Source organism: Balaenoptera physalus (genome assembly GCF_965194825.1).
Source record: "Balaenoptera physalus genome assembly, chromosome: 13".
In the NCBI taxonomy this organism is placed as follows: Eukaryota; Metazoa; Chordata; class Mammalia; order Artiodactyla; family Balaenopteridae; genus Balaenoptera; species Balaenoptera physalus.
In genome coordinates this window covers 36,323,347-36,349,274 of record NC_138892.1, presented here as the reverse complement: position 1 = coordinate 36,349,274, position 25,928 = coordinate 36,323,347, and the positions used below count along the sequence as shown (strand labels likewise).

General features: G+C 35.2%; 1 protein-coding gene across 4 annotated transcripts in view; it reads left to right on the top strand.

The window, feature by feature from the left end:
- The window catches only part of TMTC2 (transmembrane O-mannosyltransferase targeting cadherins 2), an 874,097-nt gene that overhangs the window by 796,279 nt on the left and 51,890 nt on the right, over positions 1 to 25,928 (top strand). For 3 of the 4 annotated variants that reach the window (XM_082418933.1, XM_082418934.1, XM_082418936.1), the window contains one exon: positions 21,268 to 21,333. In XM_082418933.1, the coding sequence (XP_082275059.1) occupies positions 21,268 to 21,300 (33 nt within the window). In that variant the 3' untranslated portion in view covers positions 21,301 to 21,333. Of the gene's footprint in view, positions 1 to 21,267; positions 21,334 to 25,928 lie in introns of those variants that run through there. The other variant, XR_014252178.1, reaches the window with a different exon arrangement.

Genomic DNA, 25,928 nt, shown 5'->3' with positions numbered 1-25,928 from the left:
GGTCATGAATTTTTGGTAAGATTTTCAAAAGTAGTATAATAACTACAATCATTTGAGACCATTGTCTCTTCACTACATGACTTTCCCCTCCATTACATTTCCCCTAGTATAGTACCTGTGGATTAGGCACAGGCTTATTGGGATCTAGTTAAGGGAAAGTTGAGCTGGGGATAAATGTACTTTGGGTTTAGCAGGATGTACTTGAACAGTTCATGGTATCTTTGGTGTATAGCTAAATAATGGCTAGCTGTGCCAGGTATGAATAGCTTTCAGGAATACTACTACTGCCCATTATACAAATCTGCCAGAGCATCCTGACAGGGCTAGAGGTGGTACTGAAATGTGAACTCATACTATGGCTCTCAGTGCCCCCCAAAAAATGTGTATAGTAGAGGAAATACAAGTTTGAAATGTGTGAAGGCAGAAGCTAGTTTGTGGAAAATCTAATCATAGAACATATAAAATATATGGGGAGATTTTATGTCTTTTGTTAAACCTATCAATAATAAGAAAATATGTGTTAATTATCTTTCTAATCTTTATAGAAATACTACAAAATAATTTTCCTGTAAAATTGAATTTGTAATTTTTATTATTTTATTTTTCACTATAGTTCTCCAAATTATATAAACTTAGTCCCTTAATTTGTATCTCTGATCCCTATTTTAAGCACCACCCACGAAGTTATTTATATCTTAGTTCTTTGGTTATCAACCTTCAAAATATGTTAAAATCGCTCAAGGGACTTTAAAAATTTCAATATCCAGGCAATATCTTAGGCCAATTAAATCTGGTGGTAGGAACAATATATCAGTATTTTTTAAGAGTTAATCCAATGTGCAGGGAGGTTTGAAAACCAATAGCTTGGTTAAAAAATTTGCGTTTTGATTTGGGGTGAAAATAGAAAATGGTTCCCTGAGGGGGAAGAAAGCACTCAGCATAAACAAAACAAGACAAAACAAAACACACACACAAAAAACAAAACAAAACAATAAAACTGTGCAGAGTACAGAGTCTAGGGATTTCTAAGAAGAGACCTCTGCTTTATAATAGCTAGTACAGTGAATGAGGGCAGAGACATGAATTCTGGCCCTGTCATTTTACTAGTTGCATGAGCTCAGAGAAGCCATTAAATTCTGTGCGATCTCAAGGTCCTTATTTATAATATGGGTGTAATAGGTACCCTATGGTTGTTGTAAAGTTAGAGATATAAATGTAAAATAACTGTTGATTAAAATTAACACAGTATTGCTATGTTTATTAATTATAAAGACATAGCACATAGTGGTTGCTTCAAGGCAGTTGTAACTCTTAATTGCATACAATTGTATAATACTCTCTAGTGGTGGAATTCTCTGAGTTGTCTGAGGGCCAGGCCACTTCTGTCTTGTTCATTGCTAGAATCGAAGCTCCTAATAAATAGCCTGATACAGGCTATGACTAAAAAGTATTAAATGGCAGACAGAGAAAGACAAATACAGCCTGATATCACTTACATGTGGAATCTAAAAAATACAGCAAACTAGTGAAGATAATAGAAAAGAAACAGACTTACAGATATAGAGAACAAACTAGTGGTTACCAGTAGGGAAAGGGAAGGGGGGAGGGACTTGAAAGGGGTAGGGGTTTAAGAGGTACAAACTACTATGTAAAATAAATAAGCTACAAGGATATATAGTACAACACAAGGAATATGGCCAATATTTTTATAATAACTATGAAAGGAATATAACCTTTAAAAATTGTGAATCACTGTGTTGTACATCTGAAACATATAATATTGCACATCAACTATACCTCAATTAAAAAAGAATCAAAAAATTTATTAAATAGGTGAGTAAATTCATGTGTAATGTAATTTAATCTCATTGATCTAAAATAGAAGAATAACACCAGGTTATATATTTCTTTTGTGCTCTCCTACAATCTCTCTTACTTGAACAGAAAATTAATAACAATAATAGCTTACTATATGTTATGTACTGTTGTAAGGACTTTGCAAAATTAGTACTTACAATACCGCAAATTAGGTATTATCATTATTTCCATTTTACAGATAAGTAAGGTGAAGAATAGAGAGGTTAAGTCATTTGTCTAAGTCACAGAGCTAGACAGCTCTTGAATTGGGATTTGAATTTCTGTGAGTAAACTTGAGAACAAATTCTCTTGTTAAACTTCCTGCTGCAATCATCACTTTTCCTATGTCAAAGCAGCCATTGCTATGAACTACTTGAATTTCTTGAACCAATTGTTAATTCCTTTTCTCAACGTTACACACAAGTCTTACCCTCTAGGCTTCTTGGGGACTAGTCGTAACTCTGAGGGGAAAGAATACATTGTGTAAAGAGATATAATCATCATATTTACTTGGGTTGGAAAAACAATTTTTACTTTGCAAAAATGATGTTATTAATTTTTACTTGGCTTAGACAAAAACACATGGACTCAAATCAATACAGCTATTACTTCTGTTATGTTCAGATATTCTACTGCTGGAAGCGATGATAAATGTAAACTTTTCCTCTTTAGTATTATGTCACAGTTCATTAGAGAGTTAGCAGTCATATTTAAGAGTCTTTATATTGGAACATTAGGTTTTACTTATTAAAAAATGATCATTACTTGTAAGGTATTTACTAAATAAAAGCTTACCAAGTTTGATTTTCTCCTAAAAAGTAGTGATAGGAAGGTGTATGCCATGGGTTATGCAATTCCGTTTCCTTTTAAAACTCTTTACAAAATAAAAATCAGGTCAAGATAAAACTTCTCTCTACAACCACAGAACTCAAGAAAACACCAGATGTATTTCTAACCTTTAATTTATAATGAGAAAAACCTCTTCCAAGTCTGAAGTTATTTTCAGATGGATAAGTATCAATAAAAAGGTCGATTGCCTTTTATATTGTAGGTATTCTCTTTCCATTACTCTATTTGTAATGGTTTTTAACTGAGTTATAAGTCTATCTTACCCCTGTTAGTTTTGGGTTGTATGAATATAGGCAAATAAAAAGATTATAGAATTGCAAAAATCATTTTTATGTATCTCAGCAGAACACAATTGGAGTTCCAGGAAATATTAAGGAAATTGTTGCTCACTGCTAATAATATAAATATGTTTGTTTAAGATGGATGGTAGACGGCTTTGGTGATGAGCCACCGGCCTTTGTAAGATTTGGAGAAATAAAATGGCATTCTTTCTCCTTCCAACAGCAGATGTTTCTCTGCTAATATTGAAATAAACATTTCCCTTGGAAACATCTGTCAGAGTAATATGTCTATAATTGAAATGAACATTGAGCATATTAGAATGTGCCAGTTAAAAAACCCACTCATATACTGGAAAATATGTCATTTAAAAAAAACAGACTTTGAGATAAATTTCCACTGTAAATCTCAGTTAACAGTCTTTACCATGAAATGTGTAGAGTATTGCACCACACGGTAGGCGCAAAGCTACTTTTATGTGATATTTAACTTGAAATGCTGAATATATCCATTTATGGATTCTGTTTGTTTGCCTTGCCAAACAATATCACTAGTCTCTTATTTTGCATAGTTTTGACTTAACACAACAAGGAACTACAACATTATCTATGAAAAAAGTGTAGGAGAGGTATTTAATATTGCGGAAAGTAGGATTTAAAATAAAGAGTCCTCCTTTGCAGGTCTAACATGAAGCTATAGCTCCACAGAGGCTCAAACTAGAAAAAAATAAATTTAATTTCCAGAAAAAAAGAATGTTTTCCCAGAAGTCACATTAAATGATGAACAAAACTAAAGAAAAGAACTTGGATCCCTTCAACCAGTTCAATGTGTTGATCTCATTTATCTTACTGGCAGAAATGCTTAGTTAATATGATTCATATTTACAAAGATTAGTTTAATACTAATATACTTTAAAAATTATATCTACTCTTTCCCCATATGTATCAAAGAATTATAAGATGCTGTTTAAACTTTGGCTTTTTCATGTACACAACACTTTTTCAAAATCCCCACCTATCATCAAGTTTTCACGGTCACTTCCATTCTGCGGCTCAGGTTCACATCACAATTCCTCACCTCTTAAGCAAACAAAATGTGGCAGAGATTCTGTGTGTTCACCTTTTACTCCTAGGCACACAAGTAGACTATATTTTCCAACCTCCTTACAGTTTTACACAGTGGTGGACAAGGGTGATTCATGTATGTCATTTCAAAACCCAGCTTCTAAAAATCTTTCATACACAATACTTGACTTTCCTAATCTTTATTCAGCAAATAAATGGAGATACTGGACATGGTCTGAGCAAGAAGATATAAAGTGCCTGCCCCTGAATAATCACCTGAAGTGCTTGCCAACAGGAATATCTGCATTGGAGCAAGGAATACATGCACTGTATGAAGCTGCTAAGATTTTCAGATTTGTTATTACAGCAGCTAGCATCATTTACTTTATTTCAGGCACACCAGTAAGGTAATTACAAATTATCTCCTCAATCTTTATCTGTATAATATAATGTTAATTAAAATTCTAAAGTCTCAAAACAGAATCTTAACATTCCCCTCAAATCAGTTCTCCTTTGAAACATTTCTGTTCTTCTGTTAACAACATCATTCCAGAAGTTAGTTGTCAAAAAAGAAAATATGATGTAACCTCTCTAGTTTGGGATTTTGGTGAGACTGAGAACAGGGGCATTTCAAAATCTGACCATAGGAGAATTAACTCTTTTACAGGTATTTGATACATTCAGTTGTTACATTTTAGCAGATATGATTTGGCAGCAAAATCAAATTCCTTATTATAATACTTATACTATAATACATCACTTTAGAACTTGGAAAGGCAGCTGGCTAAGGCTACAGCAAGCTACTCTATGGTCCAGCATAATATGATTTGAAATTTGTGAGAGTATTGTATTAATTCCTGCTCATCAGAATTCATTAGAATAATTTATTAGTATTATCATGAAAACTATCCAGATATTCATTTCCTGAGTTCACGGCAGTGATCACTCATACGGATATCATTGGGTAGTAAGATATGTAAGAAAGCCTCCAGTCACAAATGAGTCATGCCACCTCTGCACATGTAGGAGATATACGTAATTCTTTCTCTCTCTCTCTCTTGAAAATAATCAAAGGAATAGCTCCAGACAAGCTTATTACAAAGGACTGGTAAGTTTCTACCACTGTGGCAGGGCTGGCAGCTGGGCTACAGTGCCAAATTCTACAGTTAGAATGCCAAATCCCAGATGTGGCATGATTAAATCCAGTGTCTAATCATTTTGTTATAGTAAATTCACAAATCAGCCTGATTACAGCATGCCCTGTCTTCATGGTGGTTCACGTGTTATAGATTTGCTATGAAATTACTAGTGTGAATTTGTAACCAAAAAGTATTGTTTATGAAAGAATTTTTTCCCCTTCAATATTTTAAAAACTGATTTACATATTCCAATATACCTGTTGGAAAAAGCCATGATGTTAATTGGACTTTTCACTATTTTACTATTAGTTTTTTGCTTTCTTATTTAGCTATAATTTTATATTTTCTGGGGTTTTCTTTATGGTTACTATAAATTTCTTCTACCTTAGAAGCAAAAGTCAGCTGTTTGAAATTACAATGCTCAAATACCATTTAGGACAAATATTCATTAATTAATTTTCTCAAATACAAATATTAGAGTCATTTAATATGTACATTTCAACAAGTTTACAAAAATAGATTCTGTGGCTTTAGGCTATAATGGAAGAAATATTTAGAGTTACAAGTTATTTTAATAACTTGGCCAGGAAGATATATAGAAACATTTTAAGAAAATATATTAAATCATTTTATTTTTTTCTGCATACTCTATTAATGGGCAGTAGAACATATTTATTAAACTCTCTTGACAATATGTAATACATTAAATAAATCATTAAAGCTTGGCTGTAGATCTATGGGTTTTTATAAGTGTTTTTAAATTAATAATAGTATATTTGCTATAAATATTCTCTTCTAGCCCTTTTCCACATAATAAAACACACATCTAAAATTTGACTATTTTTCCTTTGAGGCAGTTTTCCTTCCCTATTTTGTCTTTGAATTAAAATGTTACCAACCCTGATTAATTGGTAGAAAATCTCTGTGAATTTTTGCAGTTCACTGAAAGGTGATCATGGAAAGAAAATCTGAGGTCCTATTGGTCTAGTAATTTATCAAACTAGGCAGACACACATTTGTGAACAGAGTCACACATGTGAACAGATATCAACAAATATTATTGGGTGCTTACCTGAAATCCTGCTCTCAGTTTCTTGGTGAACATTTACTTTCACACCAAAAAAGTTCAGTATCTCCCTAATTACCTACAAACTCTTTCCCTCCTTTCCTCCTATGGATTGTGTTGTCTTCAGAACTATTCTCTCTTAAATCATGAATTCCTCCCAGTTTTTCTCACTAGTCTTGTCTTTCCCCTCAGCACCAGCATGATGTATCCAACTCTCTACTCGACATCTCTACTTGGATGGACAAATTTAACATGCCAAAATTGACCTCAATATCCCCCTCCAAGCCTGCTGCTGCCATACTGGTTCCCAGCTCAATAAAAGGCACTATCAGGTTTGCAGTTCTTCAGCCCCCAAACCTATAAGTAATCCTTATATCCTTGTTCTATCACACTTCACACCCAATCCATCCATAAATTGTTAGTTTCACCTTTGAAGTACACCTATAATCTGACCGTTCCTTTTATCTCATCTGCTGCCACTCTCATCCAAATTACCACCTACTCTTGTTTTGACCTCTACACTAGACTTCTAAATGGTCTTACCTTTTTTCTACTTTTGTTACACTTAGAGCTTCTTCACACAGCAGTTGAGTAAATCATGTCAATTCTCCCATTGAAAAATTTCCAATGAGTTCACAACAAATTTGGAATAAAATCTGACATCCTGGTGATGTCCTCAAAGCCTTACATGATTTGGCCCTTCCCTCTACTTCTATCTCCTACCTTCTCCCCTTTTGCTAATTTGCTGCAGCCACACTGACCTTCTTGCTGTTCTTTGAAATGTATAAGTTCAGTCCAGTCCAAGGTATTTGCATTTTTCTGTTTTCTCTGCCAGAATCTATTATCCCCAAACTGAAGTCTACATCCCAAACTTCATTCCTTTTTCTGTTTAAATATTCATCTTTTCTGCTCATCCATCATTTAGTTCCAGTCATCACTAATCCCTTACAAAGTTTCCTTTATCGCTCTTACCACTCCCTAAAATTATACAATATTTAGTTTTTCTTTCTTTGCTATGAAGGAATTCAGAGCATATCACCCCAAAATATGCTGCTTTGGCATAGTGATTAAGTTAAAGGCACTTGAGAAACAGCAGGTACAGGAAAGGTACTCTGACCCTCCTTTCCTCTTCCTGAAAGCCAGAGATAAAACTCCCATATGAAAGGTACCCTTCCTGTACCACAAGGAAGGAAGACATTTTTATCACCAGAGATGGGGAATAGAGGCTGAAAAATCTGTACAAACCAGCCTTGTTAAATTAACCCTTACTTTCTGATCACTTCTCAACAGTTTATTGTTGTAGCCCAAACTCCTTTGTCTTGTCAATTTTTCACAAATTTATTTTCTTTGTCTATAAGGTATAAAAGCTTTCTGTTCTGGTCACTTCTTCAGGTCTTCATTCTCTTGTAAAGGCTTCCATGTGTACATAAAACTTTGGTTAAACTTGTATGCTTTTCTCCTGTTAATCCATCTTATGTCAGTTTAATTCTTAGGCCTAGCCAGAGACTCGAAGAGGATGGAAGAGATGTTCTTTCCTTATACCTACTAGGATTTAACTTTATGAAGTAAGGTCTCTGTCTTCCTGACTGCAGTATTCTCATTGTCTAGAAAAAGTTTCCAGAAATATTTGCTGAGTAAATAAATGACTATATCAAACCATAAATAGAAATTTATATCTTTTCATCATAACTAGTTGATAATGATCCTTTTACTTATTCTAATTAAAGTACAATTTCTCTTTCTACCTCTGTGAGCCATTTGAATAAACATCAGGAAAGGAACTACAGTACATAGGTCTAGCTTTTTCACTGTTTCTCTCTTAATTAACCGTGTTGATTTATTTCTAGATCATTCCTCTGACTCATCTACTAACTAGCTTTTATACATGGAGAGTTACTTTGCTGAACATCATCTACAGCAGTAATTCTTAAACTTTAACATGCACCAGAATCACCTGGAGGCTTATTAAAACAAAAATGGCAGGACCTCAACCCCAGAGTTTCTAATTTAGCAGGTCTGGAATGTGGTTAGAAATTTTGCACTCCTCACTTACCCCCAAGTATTACTTTTTCTGCTAGTCTGGGGCACAATTTGTGAACCACATATCTATAGAATGTCTGGATGATGGCCATCTCCTTTTGTTGTTTGACTTTCTTCCAGAGAGACCTTGGGAAACTGGGGTGACAGTTTTCTATAGAACAGGTTAAGGGGTGAGACCTGGGCCCTCCTAGCTGTATATACTAGCTGGAGAAGTGGGCAGTTGTCAGAGAAACTGTCCTGAAGTGTTTTCTGGGCAATATTTCATACTTAAAATTTGACAAACTAAGAAAGGAGTGGCAACAATAAAAGAGGTAGAGATAGAGACAAAGATAAAAGAATAGGGAGAAGGACAGGGAGGAGGAGGAAGAAGGGGGAGAGGATTTGGAACAACTAGGGTGCTGACATTTGTAGAGATTCTAAAAGTATACAGAATGCCTGAAATGCCTGAAGGAACCAGCTGAAGCTGATTTGGAAAAATTGGTGTTTACAGTAAATTTTTCTATTGTATTTATGGATTCAGATTTAGAGAGGATTACAGTTGATCCTTGAACAATGAGAGTGTTAGGGGTGCTGACCCATCCACCTCATGTGTGGTCAAAAATCCACATATAACTTTACAGTAGACCCTCTGTATCCGTGCTTCGGCATTTGCTAATTCAACCAACCCTGGGTCATGTAGTACTATAGTATGTATTTAGTGACAAAAGATCCACATATAAGTGGACCTGCACAGTTCAAACCTGTGTTGTTCAAGGATCAACTGTATTGGGGGCATGAGAAAGACCTAAAGAAACTAACACAAAGCAGAGATCTTCCATCTCCATTGTGATTAGAGGTCTTTATATAACAGGCAGATTCTTATAACCAAAATATGTATTCGTTTTCTAGGGTCATCTTAATAAAATGCCATGAACTTGGTGGCTAATACAACAGAAATCTATTCTATTATAGTTCTAGAGGGTAGAAACCCCAAATCAACATGGGGGAAAGGCAGGCTCCTTCTTCGCCTTGTCCTAGCTTCTAGATTGCCTGCAATCCTTGCAATTTCTTGGTTTGCAGTTGCATCACTCTAATCTCTGCCTCTGCCATCACATGGCATTCTCCCTGTATCATTCATTTTTCATGTTGTTTCTGTGTCTTCTATTGGTGTTATTATGAAAGTTAAGTTGAAAACAAAACTCTTTTGGTAAAAATCTCTTAAGTGGTGAAGGAACTAGTTGGGTCTTCCTTTCCTTTGGGTGTGATTCCCCCAAAGACTAGCTTTTTGCAGAGGATCATTTGTGCTCTATTTCTTAATATCCTCATGTTGTCTCATGTGTCTGCTCTATGTTCTTTACTCTTTCATTAATCTAAAATTGAGAGTTTTCAATTCTCTGTCACAATTCTTCAGAAAAGCAAAAGTCTCAACCATCAAAATTAATAAATTAATGGACTTTGATGGAAATATGTAAGCTCCCCCACATCCCCGCCATTAACCATAGTAGCCAAAAATTTACATATATTTAATGCTTGGTACATATATTTAATGTTTGTTGCACTACTAAGTGTTTTATATGTTAACAACCTGATTTAATTTATCTTTTTGAAATAATGCCTCCCCCACCCCAGCTTTATTATTCTAATCCCAGAGTGGTGTTACTAGCAATGCTGAAAGATAAGAAAATCAATTTATTATTCAATAAATGGAATAGGAAAAATATAATTCTACATCTGTAAAAGTTTTGACATTTTTCAAACAGCACTGTGGCGGTGGTTGTCCACTTTTTTTTTTTATCACTTTTATTTGTATCCTCCTTATATAACGTAATTCATATGAAACAAAGAATGAAGAGGGGAATATTTAAGAACATAATTTTTATTTTGCTAAAAATATGACTTAGTTTCCAAATTTTGACTACGTTTGTGTATGACTGTGTGTGTGTTAAGACATATCTTTAGAAATTCCTGAGTTTAATGAAACTATATTGGGCAAAAGAGTCATTTTTAATAGTAGACTTTTTTGTTACAGCAATAAAATCAGTTATAGCATAAGCCATTTTAAGTGACTCCTGGTTTCTGTTAAATGTTATTGATTTTTTTTTGACTTGATAAAAATATTTTAAATTTTGCCGAAGTTTATCCACCCAGAGCCATTTGAGTGCCACAGCCTGCCTCTCATATGTCAAAGCTCTTTATAGCTGTGTATAGTATAACAGGTTTATTGGAGAGTCTGAGCTTTATAGGGTACACACTTGAAAAGGATTTATATTTTCTCTAATCATTGCTCCCAACTGTGTGATGTCAAATCTTCCTTCTCTGCTGGGTAGCAGATTTCTTAATGATGTCTTGGGCAGATTCTAGAACTTCTCTCTACTTTAAGTTATTTAAAAGTCTAGTTTACAACTCTAATCTCATATCCTCTCCCCATCACAATTCAGCCCTGGTTTGGGGCCAAAGGACTTGGAGTAGGGAGGAAGTGTGGTCTGCTCTCTCATTTTCTTACTCTCACCAGGAGTCAAATGGAAGGTGATAGTATGTCTCTTAGGACACCTCCCCACCTTCTATCTTATGCTTTTATGTCTCTAGCTGCTCTAGGAACAGATAATAAAGAGACAAGTCTCTTTATAGGGCTTGCATGAGCAGTACTCTTTCTTTTACTGTCACCTTCCTTAAGGCTGATGGGTCATCAAAGTCCTGGGTGACAGATATCTAACTGTTGGCTTTCTAATGAAGCACATGGATAAGTTCCTTGGAGGTCCCCATTGTAAATTTCCCTTATTTATTATTTATATTTATTTAACACTTAAATAGCTCTTACTCTGTCTTATAACCTGTTATACATGGTTTATAAATATTAAATGATTTAACTATCTGGAGAAACTGAACCTCAGTGAAACTGAGCAACTTGTGCAAGATCACATATTTAGTAATTGGCTGACTTGGGATTTAACCCAGGCAGTCTGGCTCCAAAGCTCTTAACTACTATGTTAAACTGCCTTCATGTGGTTGTCTCTGACTTGGGACAACAATTTACAGGAAATTGGTAATAACGGTTTGGAGCTAAAAGTTTTCTAGACTAAAGATATAATTACAGCTTTTGGAGTCGCCAATTTATATTTTTTTATTTTTGAATTATGAGATCTCTGAAGGGGGGGACCCAACTGGGGAAAACAGTAATATTTAAAAACATTAAAGACCCCAGGGAAGAAGACTTTAAAGGACCAGGGAGATCTGAAGATTTAGTGTCTACAATACAAGACAATAGCTGGATGTCTATTCCAATGTCACTCTGTAAGTGGCTGTTCCTTATTTATTCAGAGAAGAGGCTAAATCCTTGAATGGGAGGATGATGGAAAAGACATGCCTCAGTTTGCTTAATCCTCAGCAAAACAAACCTTGGAGTTTAAAAACCTACCTCTGTAAAACATTGTTTATGAAAGGTGAGTCAAGGAAGAATTTCCCTCAGACTCAAGCAGTTTAATCAATAATATACCTAGGAAATATCTTGGGAATTAATTTTTCTTCTCATCACTTATTCAGTGATATTTTAGTGTTCTTTATGTACTGGCATCTTGAACAAGTAACTGTCTGCCTGGCCTGAGTCTGCATTGAACTATGAAGTCACTGAAGCCAAAGATTAGAGTGTTTCAAATGGAAATGAATAGCTGCAAAATGTTCAAATATGTCCAGTGGTTCAAGAATTAGAAAATGGGATTCTGTAATTAGGTCATTCTGGTTTTGCAAGACCAAATTAGGGGCATTCATTTCACAGCTGTACTACATGCCATTGTTAAAATTTGACATTTCAGTATTTGATTCATTTTGAATTTTTTTCTAATGTATGATATGAAATACAGTTCCAAATATATTTTTGTATTGATGGTTACCCAGTTTTCCCAAAACATTTTATAGAATGAGCTATTTTTTCTTCACTAACTTGAGATCCAACTTTTTCATATATTAAAATATCATGTTCATGTTAGTGTGTGTGTATTTCTGTATGTTTTCATCTATTCCAACAGTCTATTAATGTACTGTCTTGTTTTAATTATGAAAGCTTTATATTATATTTTATATTAGTGGGCTAATGGCCCTCATTGGCTTTCTTTTAAAGAATTTTCCTGGTTATCCATATTTATTATATTTTCCATCTGAGCTTTAAAACAGCCTGCTTAGTTTGGTTTTTTTTAAAATATAATCAATCAATGTGATGCACCATATTAACCAATTGAAGGGTATACACCATATGATAATCCCAATAGATGCAGAAAAATCTTTTGACAAATTTCAACACCCATTTATGATAAAAACTCTCCAGAAAGTAGTAATAGAGGGAACTTACCTCAACATGATAAAGGCCATATATGACAAACCCAGAGCCAACATTGTCCTCAATGGTGAAAAACTGAAAACATTTCCTCTAAAATCAGGAAAAAGAAGGATGCCCACTCTCACCGTTATTATTCAACACAGTTTTGGAAGTTTTAGCCACAGCAATCAGAGAAGAAAAATAAATAAAAGGAATCCAAATCAGAAAAGAAGTAAAACTGTCACTGTTTGCAGATGACATGATGCTATACATAGAGAATCCTAAATATGCTAGTAGAAAACAACTAGAGCTAATCAATGAATTTGGTAAAGTAGCAGGATACGAAATTAATGCACAGAAATCTCTTGCATTCCTATACACTAATGATGAAAAATCTGAAAGAGAAATTGAGGAAACACTCCCATTTACCATTGCAACAAAAAGAATAAAATACCTAGGAATAAACCTACTTAAGGAGACAAAAACCTGTATGCAGAAAACTATAAGACACTGATGAAAGACATTAAAGATGATACAAACAGATGGAGAGATATACCATGTTCTTGGATTGGAAGAATCAACATCGCGAAAATGACTCTACTACCCAAAGCAATCTACAGATTCAATGCAATCCCTATCAAACTACCAATGGCATTTTTCACAGAACAAGAACAAAAAATTTCACAATTTGTATGGAAACACAAAAGACCCCGAATAGCCAAAGCAATCTTGAGAGGGAAAAACGGAGCTGGAGGAATCAGGCTCCCTGACTTCAGACTATACTACAAAGCTACAGTAATCAAGACAGTATGGTACTGGCACAGAAAGAGAAATATAGATCAATGGAACAGGATAGAAAGCCCAGAGAGAAACCCACGCACATATGGTCACGTTATCATTGATAAAGGAGGCAAAAATGTACAATGGAGAAAAGACAGCCTCTTCAAAAAATGGTACTGGGAAAACTGGATAGCTACATGTAAAAGAAAGAAATTAGAACACTCCCTAACACCATACACAAAAATAAACTCAAAATGGATTAAAGACCTAAATGTAAGGCCAGACACTGTGAAACTCTTAGAGGAAAACATAGGAAGAACACTCTTTGACATACATCACAGCAAGATCCTTTTTGACCCACCTCCTAGAGAAATGGAAATAAAAACAAAAATAAACAAATGGGACCTAATGAAACTTAGAAGCTTTTGCACAGCAAAGGGACCATAAACAAGAAGAAAAGACAGCCCTCAGAATGGGAGAAAGTATTTGCAAGTGAAGCAACTGACAAAGGATTAATCTCCAAAATATACACGCAGCTCATGAAGCTCAATATCAAAAAAACAAACAACCCAATCCAAAAGTGGGCAGAACATCTAAATAGACATTTTTCCAAAGAAGATATACAGATTGCCAACAAACACATGAAAGGATGCTCAACATCACTAATCATTAGAGAAATGCAAATCAAAACTACAATGAGATATCACCTCACACCCGTCAGAATGGCCATCATCAAAAAATCTACAAACAATAAATGCTGGAGGGGGTGTGGAGAAAAGGGAACCCTCTTGCCCTGTTGGAGGAAATGTAAATTGATACAGCCACTATGGAGAACAGTATGGTGGTTCCTTAAAAAACTAAAAATAGAACTACCATATGACCCAGCAATCCCACTACTGGGCATATACCCTGAGAAAACCATAATTAAAAAAGAGTCATATACCACAATGTTCATTGCAGCACCATTTACAATAGCCAGGACTTGGAAGCAACCTAGGTGTCCATCAACAGATGAATGGATAAAGAAGATGTAGCACATATATAAAATGAAATATTCCTCAGCCATAAAAAGAAACGAAATTGAGTTATTTGTAGTGGGGTGGATGGACCTAGAGTCTGTCATACAGAGTGAAGTAAGTCAGAAAGAGAAAAACAAATACTGTATGGTAACACATATATTTGGAATCTAAAAAAGAAAAATGTTTCTGACGAACCTAGGTGCAGGACAGGAATAAAGATGCAGATGTAGAGAATGGACTTGAGGGCACGGTGGGGGGAAGGGTAAGCTGGGACGATGTAAGAGAGTAGCATTGACATATATACACTACCAAATGTAAAATAGAAAGCTAGTGGGAAGCAGCTGCATAGCACAGGGAGATTAGCTCGGTGCTTTGTGATCACCTAGAGGCGTGGGGTAGGGAGGGTGGGAGGAAGATGCAGGAGGGAGGGCATATGGGGATATATGTATACGTATAGCTGATTCACTTTGTTATACAGCAGGAACTAACACAACATTGTAAAGCAATTATACTCCAATAAAGATGTTAAAAAAAAAACCTAAAAAAAAAAAAAAGAGAGATTTCGGTTGTTTTTGTCATCAGTTTCAAATTTTATAATGGTGAATAACAATACATACTTTGTGAAATGAAATGAGATATTTAGAAACATGTAGTCATTTATTTTGTTATTGTCGTATGAAAAAGTTCAGTTGTGAAATGTATTTATGACTAATTCTTCCTTTTTTACTCTTTAGCAGTATATTTTCTCACTAAGGTATAGAATTAATATGAATATTCAAGACACTTTATTTGTGGTTCTTTAAGAGTTATATTACACTTGCAGGTGGAAATGCTTTCGAAATTATTTATATCAAACATTATCTCTGTGCTACTTTCTCATGCGTTGCTATGTTGTAAATGCCATATGGATCTCCTGCCATGGCTATAAAGCATTTTTTTAAATTAGAGTATAGTTGCTTTACAGTGTTGTGTTAGTTTCTGCTGTACAGAAAGGGAATCAGCCGCATGTATACATACATCCCCTCTTCCTTCGATTTCCTTCCCATTTGGGTCACCACAGAGCACTGAGTAGAGTTCCCTGTGCTATACAGTCTGTTCTCATTAGTTATCTATTTTATACACAGTAGTGTATATATGTCAGTCCCAATCTCCCAATCCATCCCACTCCCTATTTCCCCCTTTGGTATCCATATGTTTGTTCTCTACATCTGTGTCTCTATTTCTGCATTGCAAATAAGTTCATCTATACCATTTTTCCAGATTCCACATATATGCGCTAATGTATGGTATTTGTTTTTCTCTTTCTGATTTACTTCACTCTGTATGACAGTCTCTATGTCCATCCACCTTTCTATAAATGACCCAATTTCATTCCTTTTAATGGCTGAATAATATTCCATTGTATATGTGTGCCACATCTTCTTTATTTATTCCTCTGTTGATGGACCTTTAGGTTGCTTCCATGTCCTGGCTATTGTAAATAGAGCTGCAGTGAATGTTGTTGCACGTAATTTTTTGAATTATGGTTTTCTTTGGGAATATGCTCAGGAGTAGGATTGTTGAGGAAATTGTTGGAAAATGGAAATGTAGTTCCATTTTCAGTTTTTTAAGGAACCTCCATACTGTTTCCATAGTGGCCATATCACTTTACATTCCCACCAACAGTGCAAGAACATTCCCTTTTCTCCACACCCTCTCCAGCATTTATTGTTTGTAGATTTTTTGATGATGACCATTCTGACCGGTGTGAGGTGATACCTCATTGTAGTTTTGATTTGCATTTCTCTAATGATTAGTGATGTTGAGCATCTTTTCATGTGCTTTTTGCCCATCTGTATGTCCTCTTCGGAGAAATGTCTGTTTAGGTCTTCTGCCCATTTTTGGATTGGGTTGTTTGGTTTTTTTTGTTATTGAGCTTCATGAGCTGTTTGAGATTAATCCCTTGTCAGTTCCTTCGTTTGCAAATATTTTCTCCCATTTTGAGGGTTGTCTTTTGGTCTTGTTTATGGTTTCCTTTGCTGTGCAAAAGCTTTTAAGTTTCATTAGGTCCCATTTGTTTATTTTTGTTTTTATTTTCATTACTCTAGGCAGTGGGTCAAAAAAGATCTTACTGCGATTTATGTCAAAGAGTGTTCTGCCTATGTTTTCCTCCAAGAGCTTTATATTGTCTGGCCTTACATTTAGGTCTTTAATCCATTTTGAGTTTATTTTTGTGTATGGTGTTAGGGAGTGTTCTAATTTCATTCTTTCACATGTAGCTGTTCAGTTTTCCCAGCACCTAAATTATTTTGACTGGTATTTTAAAATAATGCCAAATATAAGTGATACAACTGGAAAGAACTTAATATTGTGGGAATTTAGTACTTTGCAGTAGGAATGTGATAATAGTTAATCATTCACTCTTTTGTTTTAAGCAATTTTAATTGAGATCACCACTCAGATATCATTTCATCCACAATATTAATTACTCACCCTTGAATTTTTATATCTTATCAGTAAACACAAATACCATTTATGTGGTGCAGTGCTATTCAGTTTTCACAGCTAGGTTTTTAATATTTTTATGTCAGTACAGTGGTGTATCTCATAGAGATGCTTCAACAACTATCTAGACAAAATATAAGGCTGATAAATATCCATTATCTTCAATCATTTGCAATGAAATTGAACAGCTGAACCAAGGGCTTGGGTTAAGAGAGGCAAGTGAATATATTGTACAGCATCATTTTTTATTTCTTTTCAGTTTGATTTTTCTCTGTGATGTGTAATGAAATAGATTAATGGGCCCAATTCCATTACTGATTAAATGGATTTGATTTGGACCTTTAACAGGAAATTCACAATAGCAGTCAGTTTCAGATCAGAAGCTTTAAAATAAAAATGAAGGACGTTTTCAGGGAGAAAGTGAACTACTAGGCAGTAATATAGAGGGAGACTTGTTTAAATTCAAATGGACCATTTGATTAATGCAAGGATCATGCTGCTATATGTTGCTGATAAGCTGGCATATATAAAGTAGGTACTGTTAAATTATGAAAACGCCTCATTTTTAAACCAACTTTTTTTTATTCTTCAAATATATTTTAAATATTTACTATGTGTCAAACATCACCAGCTGTTGTTATGGGTTGAATTTTATCTCCCCATAAAGATATGTTGAAGTCCAAATCCATGGTTTCTATGGAATGTGGACTTATTTAAAATAGGGTCTTTGCAGATATAATCAAATTAAGATAAGGTCATTAGGGTGGGCCCTAATTCAGATGACTGGTGTCCTTAAGAGGGAAATTTGGACAAAGACACACACAAAAAGGAGGATAGCCATGTGAAGACAGAAACAGACAAGGAGAAAGCCATGTGACAACAGAGGCAGAGATTGAAGTAATGCAGTTGGAAGCCCAGAAACACTATGGATTAACGGCCACCACCAGAAACTAGGAGGCAAGGAAGGATTTCTCCCTTACAGGTGTCAGAGGAAGCATGGCCTTGTTGACACCTTGATTTTGGCCTTCTTTGTCTCCAGAACTATTGAGAGAACAAATTTCTGTTCTTTTAAGCCATGTAGTTTATGATACTTTGTTACAGCAGCCCTAGGAAACTAACATATAATTATGTATTTTAATATTAGAATACATACTGTATATTTTAATAGGCCCTGGAGAAAGCTAAATGGTTTGATCAATTTATGAAGTAAACTGATATAATATCTCATTCAGATACAATCATGGCTAGTGATAAATACAGGACTCAGACACAATTACTACATTTCGGGAACTTAAAATATTACTAAAGAAATATATAAGAAAAAAACATAACAAGAGTATTCCAATATAAGTGAGAAGTTTTCTACTTCATAACAGTGGTACAGATATGACACCATAATAATTTCTAGTGAAGAAGAGACCATCTTGACTCTTTCTATTGACTAGAGATGCTTCATGGAAGAGGCAGCATTTGACTTGAGCTTAGAATAGCTTGGATTTGAATATACAAACCTGGAGGGAAGAACTTGAGGGAACCCTGTGAACAACTACAGAGGCAAAAAGCACATGTGAGTGGGCCGTTAAATACCCACGCTTTCGAGTCTAGTCTAAATTACTTAGACAGTGGCAAGTGCACTGGGCAGAGTTTTGATATTGAAACCAAGTTTTTCCATTCCTTTCTCATGGGCTCAGCCTCTGAGGCAGCAGGAAGTGTTTCTATAAACTGTATCTTCAGGGCAGAGATGATAAGAATAAAACAAAAGGGAAAAAAAACAGGAGTCAAATTCTTCATCTCTCAATGTCTGAAAACCTATGGTGGAGACAATGTTTTGAAAAGACTGGATTTTAATTGCAAGAAATTTGTGCTTGAGGTAGAAATGTGTATTTTTTCTTTCACTGCCAGAAGCTTCCATTTAAGTATGAAGAGCCAGTGCCTGATGGAATTTGAGCCAAGAATTGATATCTTAGGGTAGGAAAGGGAGGTTTAGACTGATTAGCTTATGGCAAGAGAGATCACAAAGGAATGTGACTAGACCTTAGAAACAATGGTTCTCTGGGAAATGCCCATCCCCTGAGTTTTGGACCAAGCCCCAGAGAGTGGAGGAGATGATGTAAACCCCCAGAAAAGACTAATTACTTGGCTTCCCACAGTATAATAAAGAAATCAGCAAGTTTTATGGGAAAACCCACTATCCAAATGGCACCCAGGATTAGTGTAGCAGTGATTGAAGGAGATTATTAGTCACATCAGTATGAGTTCAACTATAGAAAGTCATGAACTCCCAGAGCAGTGTGGGACGATAACCAATGTTCCTGAGCAACCAATCCCCACCAAAGGTTCAGAATTGTTGGGAGGATCAAGGTACCAGAATAAGACTTATGTTTGGGACAAAGAGGATGTGCATTATATGGTTCTGACAATTAAAACAGTGTTATGGAGACATGAACTGGATCAGTGAAGGTAATAGAGTAGTGAGGGCCAGATGAATGTAAACTACATTTCCGTGTAGACCAGAGAAGCCAGAAACTGGCATGAGGACCAGATGCCTCGATTCTAGTGCTGGGATGATATATAGCTCCACCCTAGGATTTTGATGACTCAGTGAGAAATTAAGGCGAACCACACCTCTGTATGTTTGTGTGTGCTTGGTGATGGTGGTGGTGTGTGTGGGTGGTAGAATTCCGAGACTCATTTTTATTTTTTTTTAAATGAATTTTTTAAAAAATTTATTTATTTATTTATGGCTGTGTTGGGTCTTCGTTTCTGTGCGAGGGCCTTCTCTAGTTATGGCAAGCGGGGGCCACTCCTCATCGCAGTGCACGGGTCTCTCACCATCGCGGCCTCTCTTGTTGCGGAGCACAGGCTCCAGACGCGCAGGCTCAGTAATTGTAGCTCACCGGCCTAGTTGCTCCAAGGCATGTGGGATCTTCCCAGACCAGGGCTCGAACCCACGTCCCCTGCATTGGCAAGCAGACTCCCAACCACTGCGCCACCAGGGAAGCCCGAGACTCATTCTTAAAACGGAGATAATTTAATTACCATGAACTGGTAGAGTTAAACATTTTTGACATCCATGGAATTGGGATCTCAATAACAGTAACTGCAGTTATAAACAAAGTTGTATTTTACGTATCTGATTTTGTGAACTTTTGACTGTATTCGCTATCTACTGTGAGAGAAGTTGACACAGAAAGTGCAATAAATGAAAATATACCCAAGGTCCCTTAAATATATTCCAGTACCCAAATTTAAAGAACACATTGTTTCTGAAATGGAATCTGGTTCTGCCTGTAAAAATGAGCAGGTAATCAATCCATTTTGGTTGCTATGGTCTTGATACTACTGATGTCAAAATCTACCTAATTCAGGAAAACAACCAAAGGGTTTTGATGATTCTGTCAAAATCATAAGGAGATTTTGAGTAAGAAACAATAATCATGCTTAATATTAATAATTATGATTATAGCTCAAACAAAATCCATTAGTATTAATTGAAAGAATGGCTGAAATATCACACTCCATAAACCATGTTTCCTTTGAGTTCTTATCATTTTTTGACTATAGACAGTTATATGTGTCCCTGGCATATTTAGACCATATTTTCCAAATTCAACAGATGCTTGAGAAATTTCAAAATATTAAAATAAGATACTGTAGCATTTTCTTGGGAGAAAAATACAAGATAGAATTGTGTAGTTAATGTTTTTATTACTAATAAAATCGTTTTAGAGATTGATATTGTGAAAAATGGAGTCAGGATAAATTTTCTCACATTATACCTATTATGATAAAATATGGGTAATTTTATATTTTAGAGCAGAATTATTTATATTTTTGATATCCATACTTCTACTTTAAACAGCTTCTGTTTCTGGTTAGTAAAGAACACATATTTTAAAGTGACTTGTGTGATTATTTGTTTTTTCCTATTCAGGAATATAAAACATTTGGTGATAATTATGGAATATAATTTGAAAACAAGTACCCATAAAAGGCTAGGTCAAGCTTGCTCAGCTCAACATAGCTGAAACGTTGATTTGAATGCTTTTTTTAAAACTTTTTTGATCTAATTTTTCAATCTTAATATTTACTTTGCTCAAGTTCTGCATTTAATGGATAAATATGTGGAATACCTTTTTTCATATTTATGTAGTCTTAGATCATATCTATTAGAATAATTCTCAATTTTTCAAACTCCTGCAAAGTTATTTTTTAAAACATGCATTTTGCTACTTAAGATGAATATTAAAATCTAAACTTGCCTTTCAGTATTAATGCTTCTTAAATCAGTATGTTTCAAACTTGGAGAAAAGTAATTTAATATATTTTATGTCTAGAAATGTATGCATACTCAAAACTTTCTATTCCCTGTCTTTAAAAATTATCTTATCTTTATTCCCAGGGATGGAGTTCTGCTAGGCTTCTTGCTGGATAAGTGACCACAGCAGGCACAGTTCCAAGGAGCAAGGTAAATCAGATTTGGGAATTTTGGTCATTACAAGGGGGAGTAATGTTTAATGTCAGATATGAAAGTTGAGTATAGAGCAACCAATAGTACATGAAGCAAGTGACAAAATATCAAATTGACTAGAAGTTTCAAGAACTCAAGGGAAGAATATGGAAAACACCAGGACTTGGCCATGAGCAAGGTAAAGAGGTCAAAACTCTTCTCAGTGGATTATTATTTTGAAGCAAGGGTCCATGTCAACCAGGTCATAGGTAGGTTTAAAATAGAAAAGTTATTTGGAGAAAAAGAATCTTCAAAAGGTTATGTACGGCCTTAGATTCTATACTGATAAGTGACCATTAAAAAAAAGTTTGTGTTGCTATTTTGGCTTTGTGGATCATGATTCTGTTTTCTTAAATTAAAAACTTTGGAACTGCATTTTTCCTTTGCAAAATTTTCTAGTATATGACAAAAGACAGTTATAAAATAGGAACTGAGAAGTATTTACTATGCTTCACACAGGTAAGTTAGCTCATGGTCACTTATCAGTTTGTGTTGTTTGGTGAGAGCAAAATCTTCTAAGATGGTCACTCATAAATTATTCTTGTAATTTGTAAAACAAATAATTCTGATTCCTGAGAATTGACCTTACTGTGAAGAATGACAGATTGTTGAAATTGATTCACTAGAAATTAGAGAATATGCTCTGAACTGCTGGGCTCAGTTCAGATTATATAAAATAAATTAGGAAACCAAACCATTTTTTATTCCATTTATTCTTATATAAGAAAGTACACTGATATTTTTAGTGACCACAATGTATACCACATTTTGGTCCATTCATAATATGCTTAATTAACACCTGAATATTTCATGTGAACACACAAGAAAATTTAATAATAATAATACAATATATAATACATATTAACAAACTATATATATATAATAATAGAATATCTTTTAAAAATGGAAACTAGATTTTTTATTGAAAATATATCTAATTTATATGAATAATGATGCTTTAAGAATGATTATTTATTCTGTTAATAACAGTAAATTTACAATTAAGACATATTCAAATTCCCATAAAGCATAATTTATCTCTCTTCAAGGAATGTTTATTTCTGGTATTTACAATAGTTCATTTCTTCTGCAAACAGTAAATAATGGGATGTAAGCATACAGCCATGTTAGAAAGGCACTTTTCCTTAATTTATTAATACAAAGGAAGAGATTTTTCTCAGTGTCCATATTAGTCCTTGTTTCATATAGGTGCTTTCAGATCTCAGATGAAATGTACTGAAATTCATTCTTTATTACATCTACTTATTTCATTATTCAGTATTACTTGAGCAGCAATAGACATTAGAGCAACTGTGACATATTGGTATTATAAAAGCAAACAATAGAAGGCCTTTGATCCAAGGAGCTCATCGTATAGTAGGCTATCAAGACCTCTGTGTTAACAGCTAACAGCTGTCATGCTACCTCCATATTAACATCTAACAGTTGAGTGTTAAATGCTTTACATGTATTTATTCCTTATTACAATCCAAAAAGGTGACCTTTTTAATATGTCCCTAATTTTACAGATGAGAAAAGTGGGTCACAGAGAGAGTAAAATAATTAGCTTACAGGCACACAACTAATATCAGAGCCAATATTTGAACCCAGGCAATCTACCCAATGTCTGTGCTTTAACCCATATACAAGAGAGGAAAATGCACAGGATGCTATTGGAGCATAGAGAAAATCCATACCAATCAGATTCAAGAAAATCTTTACAGTGGAGATTCAGTTTAGTTTTGAAGAAGGAATAGGAAGAAGAGCTCTCTGAACAGTGGGAACTACCTGTGTGATAATGTGAGGAATACAGTCTATTTGTTTGAGAATGGCAAGAAGTTCTGTGGGGTTGATTGGAAGTGTTCACATGGGCAAATGGCAGGAAACAGAGCTAGGATTTTAGGGCAAGCATCACGACATGATGGACCCTGGATGATAATCTGATAAATTTGAACTTTATTCTGGAAGTTAGGGGCAACTATTGAAGGGCTTTGAGCCAGGCAGCAATATGATAATGCTTGCCTTTTAGAAAGTTCATCCTGGCAACGGTCTGGAAGAGAATTGAAGAGAGGCTAGTTAGGAGAAAAGTGAAGTAAACCAGGCAAAAGTTGATGAAAACCCGAACATAAGTATTGATAGGGGAAGGAAAAGGAGACAAGGGTAAAAGATGTCTAATTTTAGTATTTAAAATGACTATCATTTTAATAAGCACTTTACAGTAATCTCTCTAATTTGTAAGAAGTTCTATGAGAGAGATTTTATTAGTTATGTTTTATGATGAGGTAATAAGGTCTTAGAGAGGTTAAGTAGCTTACTCAGGGTTTACAGCTAGTCATTAATAGATTTGGGATTCAAATCCATGGCTAACATTCCTTCTAGTCTAAGATGCTGCTTGCCATGAAAGTCTTTAAGGACAAAACTTTGCAGATTTCAAAGCAAACTGAGAGTAGAATAGTAAATTAGAAATATGAATCTTGATTAACACTCATGTTTCTAACATGGGTATGAGTTTTGGTGTCATTTCACCAAAATGTAGAGCAAGAAAATCCTAATACAGTGTTCTCAAACGAGGTGTGTATGATTGCTGCATTCATTTATTATCTTACTCCTCAAACTGATCTGGCATCAGGCACCTCGTCTCTACCAAAACAGTTACTGAGAAGATCAGTAATCACATTCCTGTCTCTAAATCCAAAGAATATTTTTAATACCCTTCTTAGTCTGCTTTCAATAACATTCAGCTCTATCTTCTACTTTCTTGCATTGTGAAATTCTCATCTTTTGAATTTCTTGCAACAGTACCCTTTGATTTTCTTCCTACCTCACTGTATTTGTTGTAAGGCTCATCACTATAGGCCATTAAATATTGAAGTTCCTTACGCTTAATGGTAGAATCTCTCCTGTTTTCACCTCTTATGTTTTCATTCAACTTTATGACTTCAATTATTATTAGCTATACAGAGAGAACAGATGCACTTACCCAGGCCCCTTCTCTGATATCCCTTTTTGGCAATCTCGAAATCACCTCAGATATAGGATATGAAAAATAATAAACTCATAATATTCTCCCTCAGTTCTATTCCTTTCTCAGCTTTCCTGATCTCCATGAATGGCACTGCAATCCTTTTATTTTTACAAGCAAATAACAGCTGTCATCTTGGACACAGCATTCTTCCTCACCTTCCAAATCTAAAGCATCACTAAGTCCTGTCAGTCACATTTCCTAAATATATCTCAGATTTTTTTTTTTTTTCATGTGCATGGCCAACACAACATTCCCTTCTGTACTTATTGCAATCTTGGGATTCTCAATAGCCCACAAACTGATTTCCCCAAACTTCTCTAAACTTTCCTTTAATCCATTCTCCATACTGTATTGCAGAGTGATCTGTCCAAATATGTTTCTGATCGTGTTCCCCCCTCTGCTTGCTACCCTTTAATGATACATACTGCTTTCAGGATAAAGGGTAGAATTCTTACTATGGCCATCAGTACCCTGTGTCATGCGACCTCTACCTCCTGCTCTAGCTTCATCTTGTACCAGTCTTCCTCTACTTCCTCTCAGCCCAACTGTCTTTCTTCCCATCCTTCATACTCACTATTCGCATATATTGCTCCTTTTGGTTTGAACACTCCTTTTTCCACTCTTTTTTAAAAATATTTATTTATTTATTTATTTATGGCTGTGTTGGGTCTTCGTTTCTGTGCGAGGGCTTTCTCTAGTTGCGGCAAGCGGGGGCCACTCTTGATCACGGTGCACGGGCCTCTCACTATCGCGGCCTCTCTTGTTGCGGAGCACAGGCTCCAGACGCGCAGGCTCAGTAATCGTGGCTCACGGGCCTAGTTGCTCCGCGGCATGTGGGATCTTCCCAGACCAGGGCTCGAACCCGTGTCCCCTGCATTGGCAGGCAGGTTCTCAACCACTGTGCCACCAGGGAAGCCCTCCTTTTTCCACTCTTAACTAGATATTTTCTATTCATCCTACAACTTTGAGTTTACATATCACTTCCTCTAGGAACTTTTCTCTGACCTCTTTATGTCAAATCCCTCTATGAAGGGCCTTAGGACCTGAAGAGAAGGTCAAAAGAAGTTCTTTATCTGTTATCATTTTCATTGTGCAATTTGACACATTTAATATAAAATGCCAGTAGATTAGGTTTACAGAACACAGATTTACAGATTAAGTTTTCTTGAACACATTATCTTTTAAAGCTAAAAAATACGTTGTTTTTCTGCCTGCTTTTTTTTGGTTGGAATTCTGGGTCAAATTTACCAACACAAAGGTATGGGGCGTTGTGTATATGATAATGTGTACATATCATTTTTTGAGTTAAATCAGTGGCAAAAAAATATCAGAAGGCAGAGGTAGTAGAGGTGAGAAGGAAGATACTTGGAGAAGGATATATTTATGTACAAGGGACTTGGAAAAGATCAACTAGGGCAACCAGGGAGGAAAAAGACACAAAGAGAAATGACGTTGAAGTAATGAAAAGGACAATAACTCCAACCCCAGCTAATATGAAATAAAATATTTTAAGCTTATTGTATTGGAT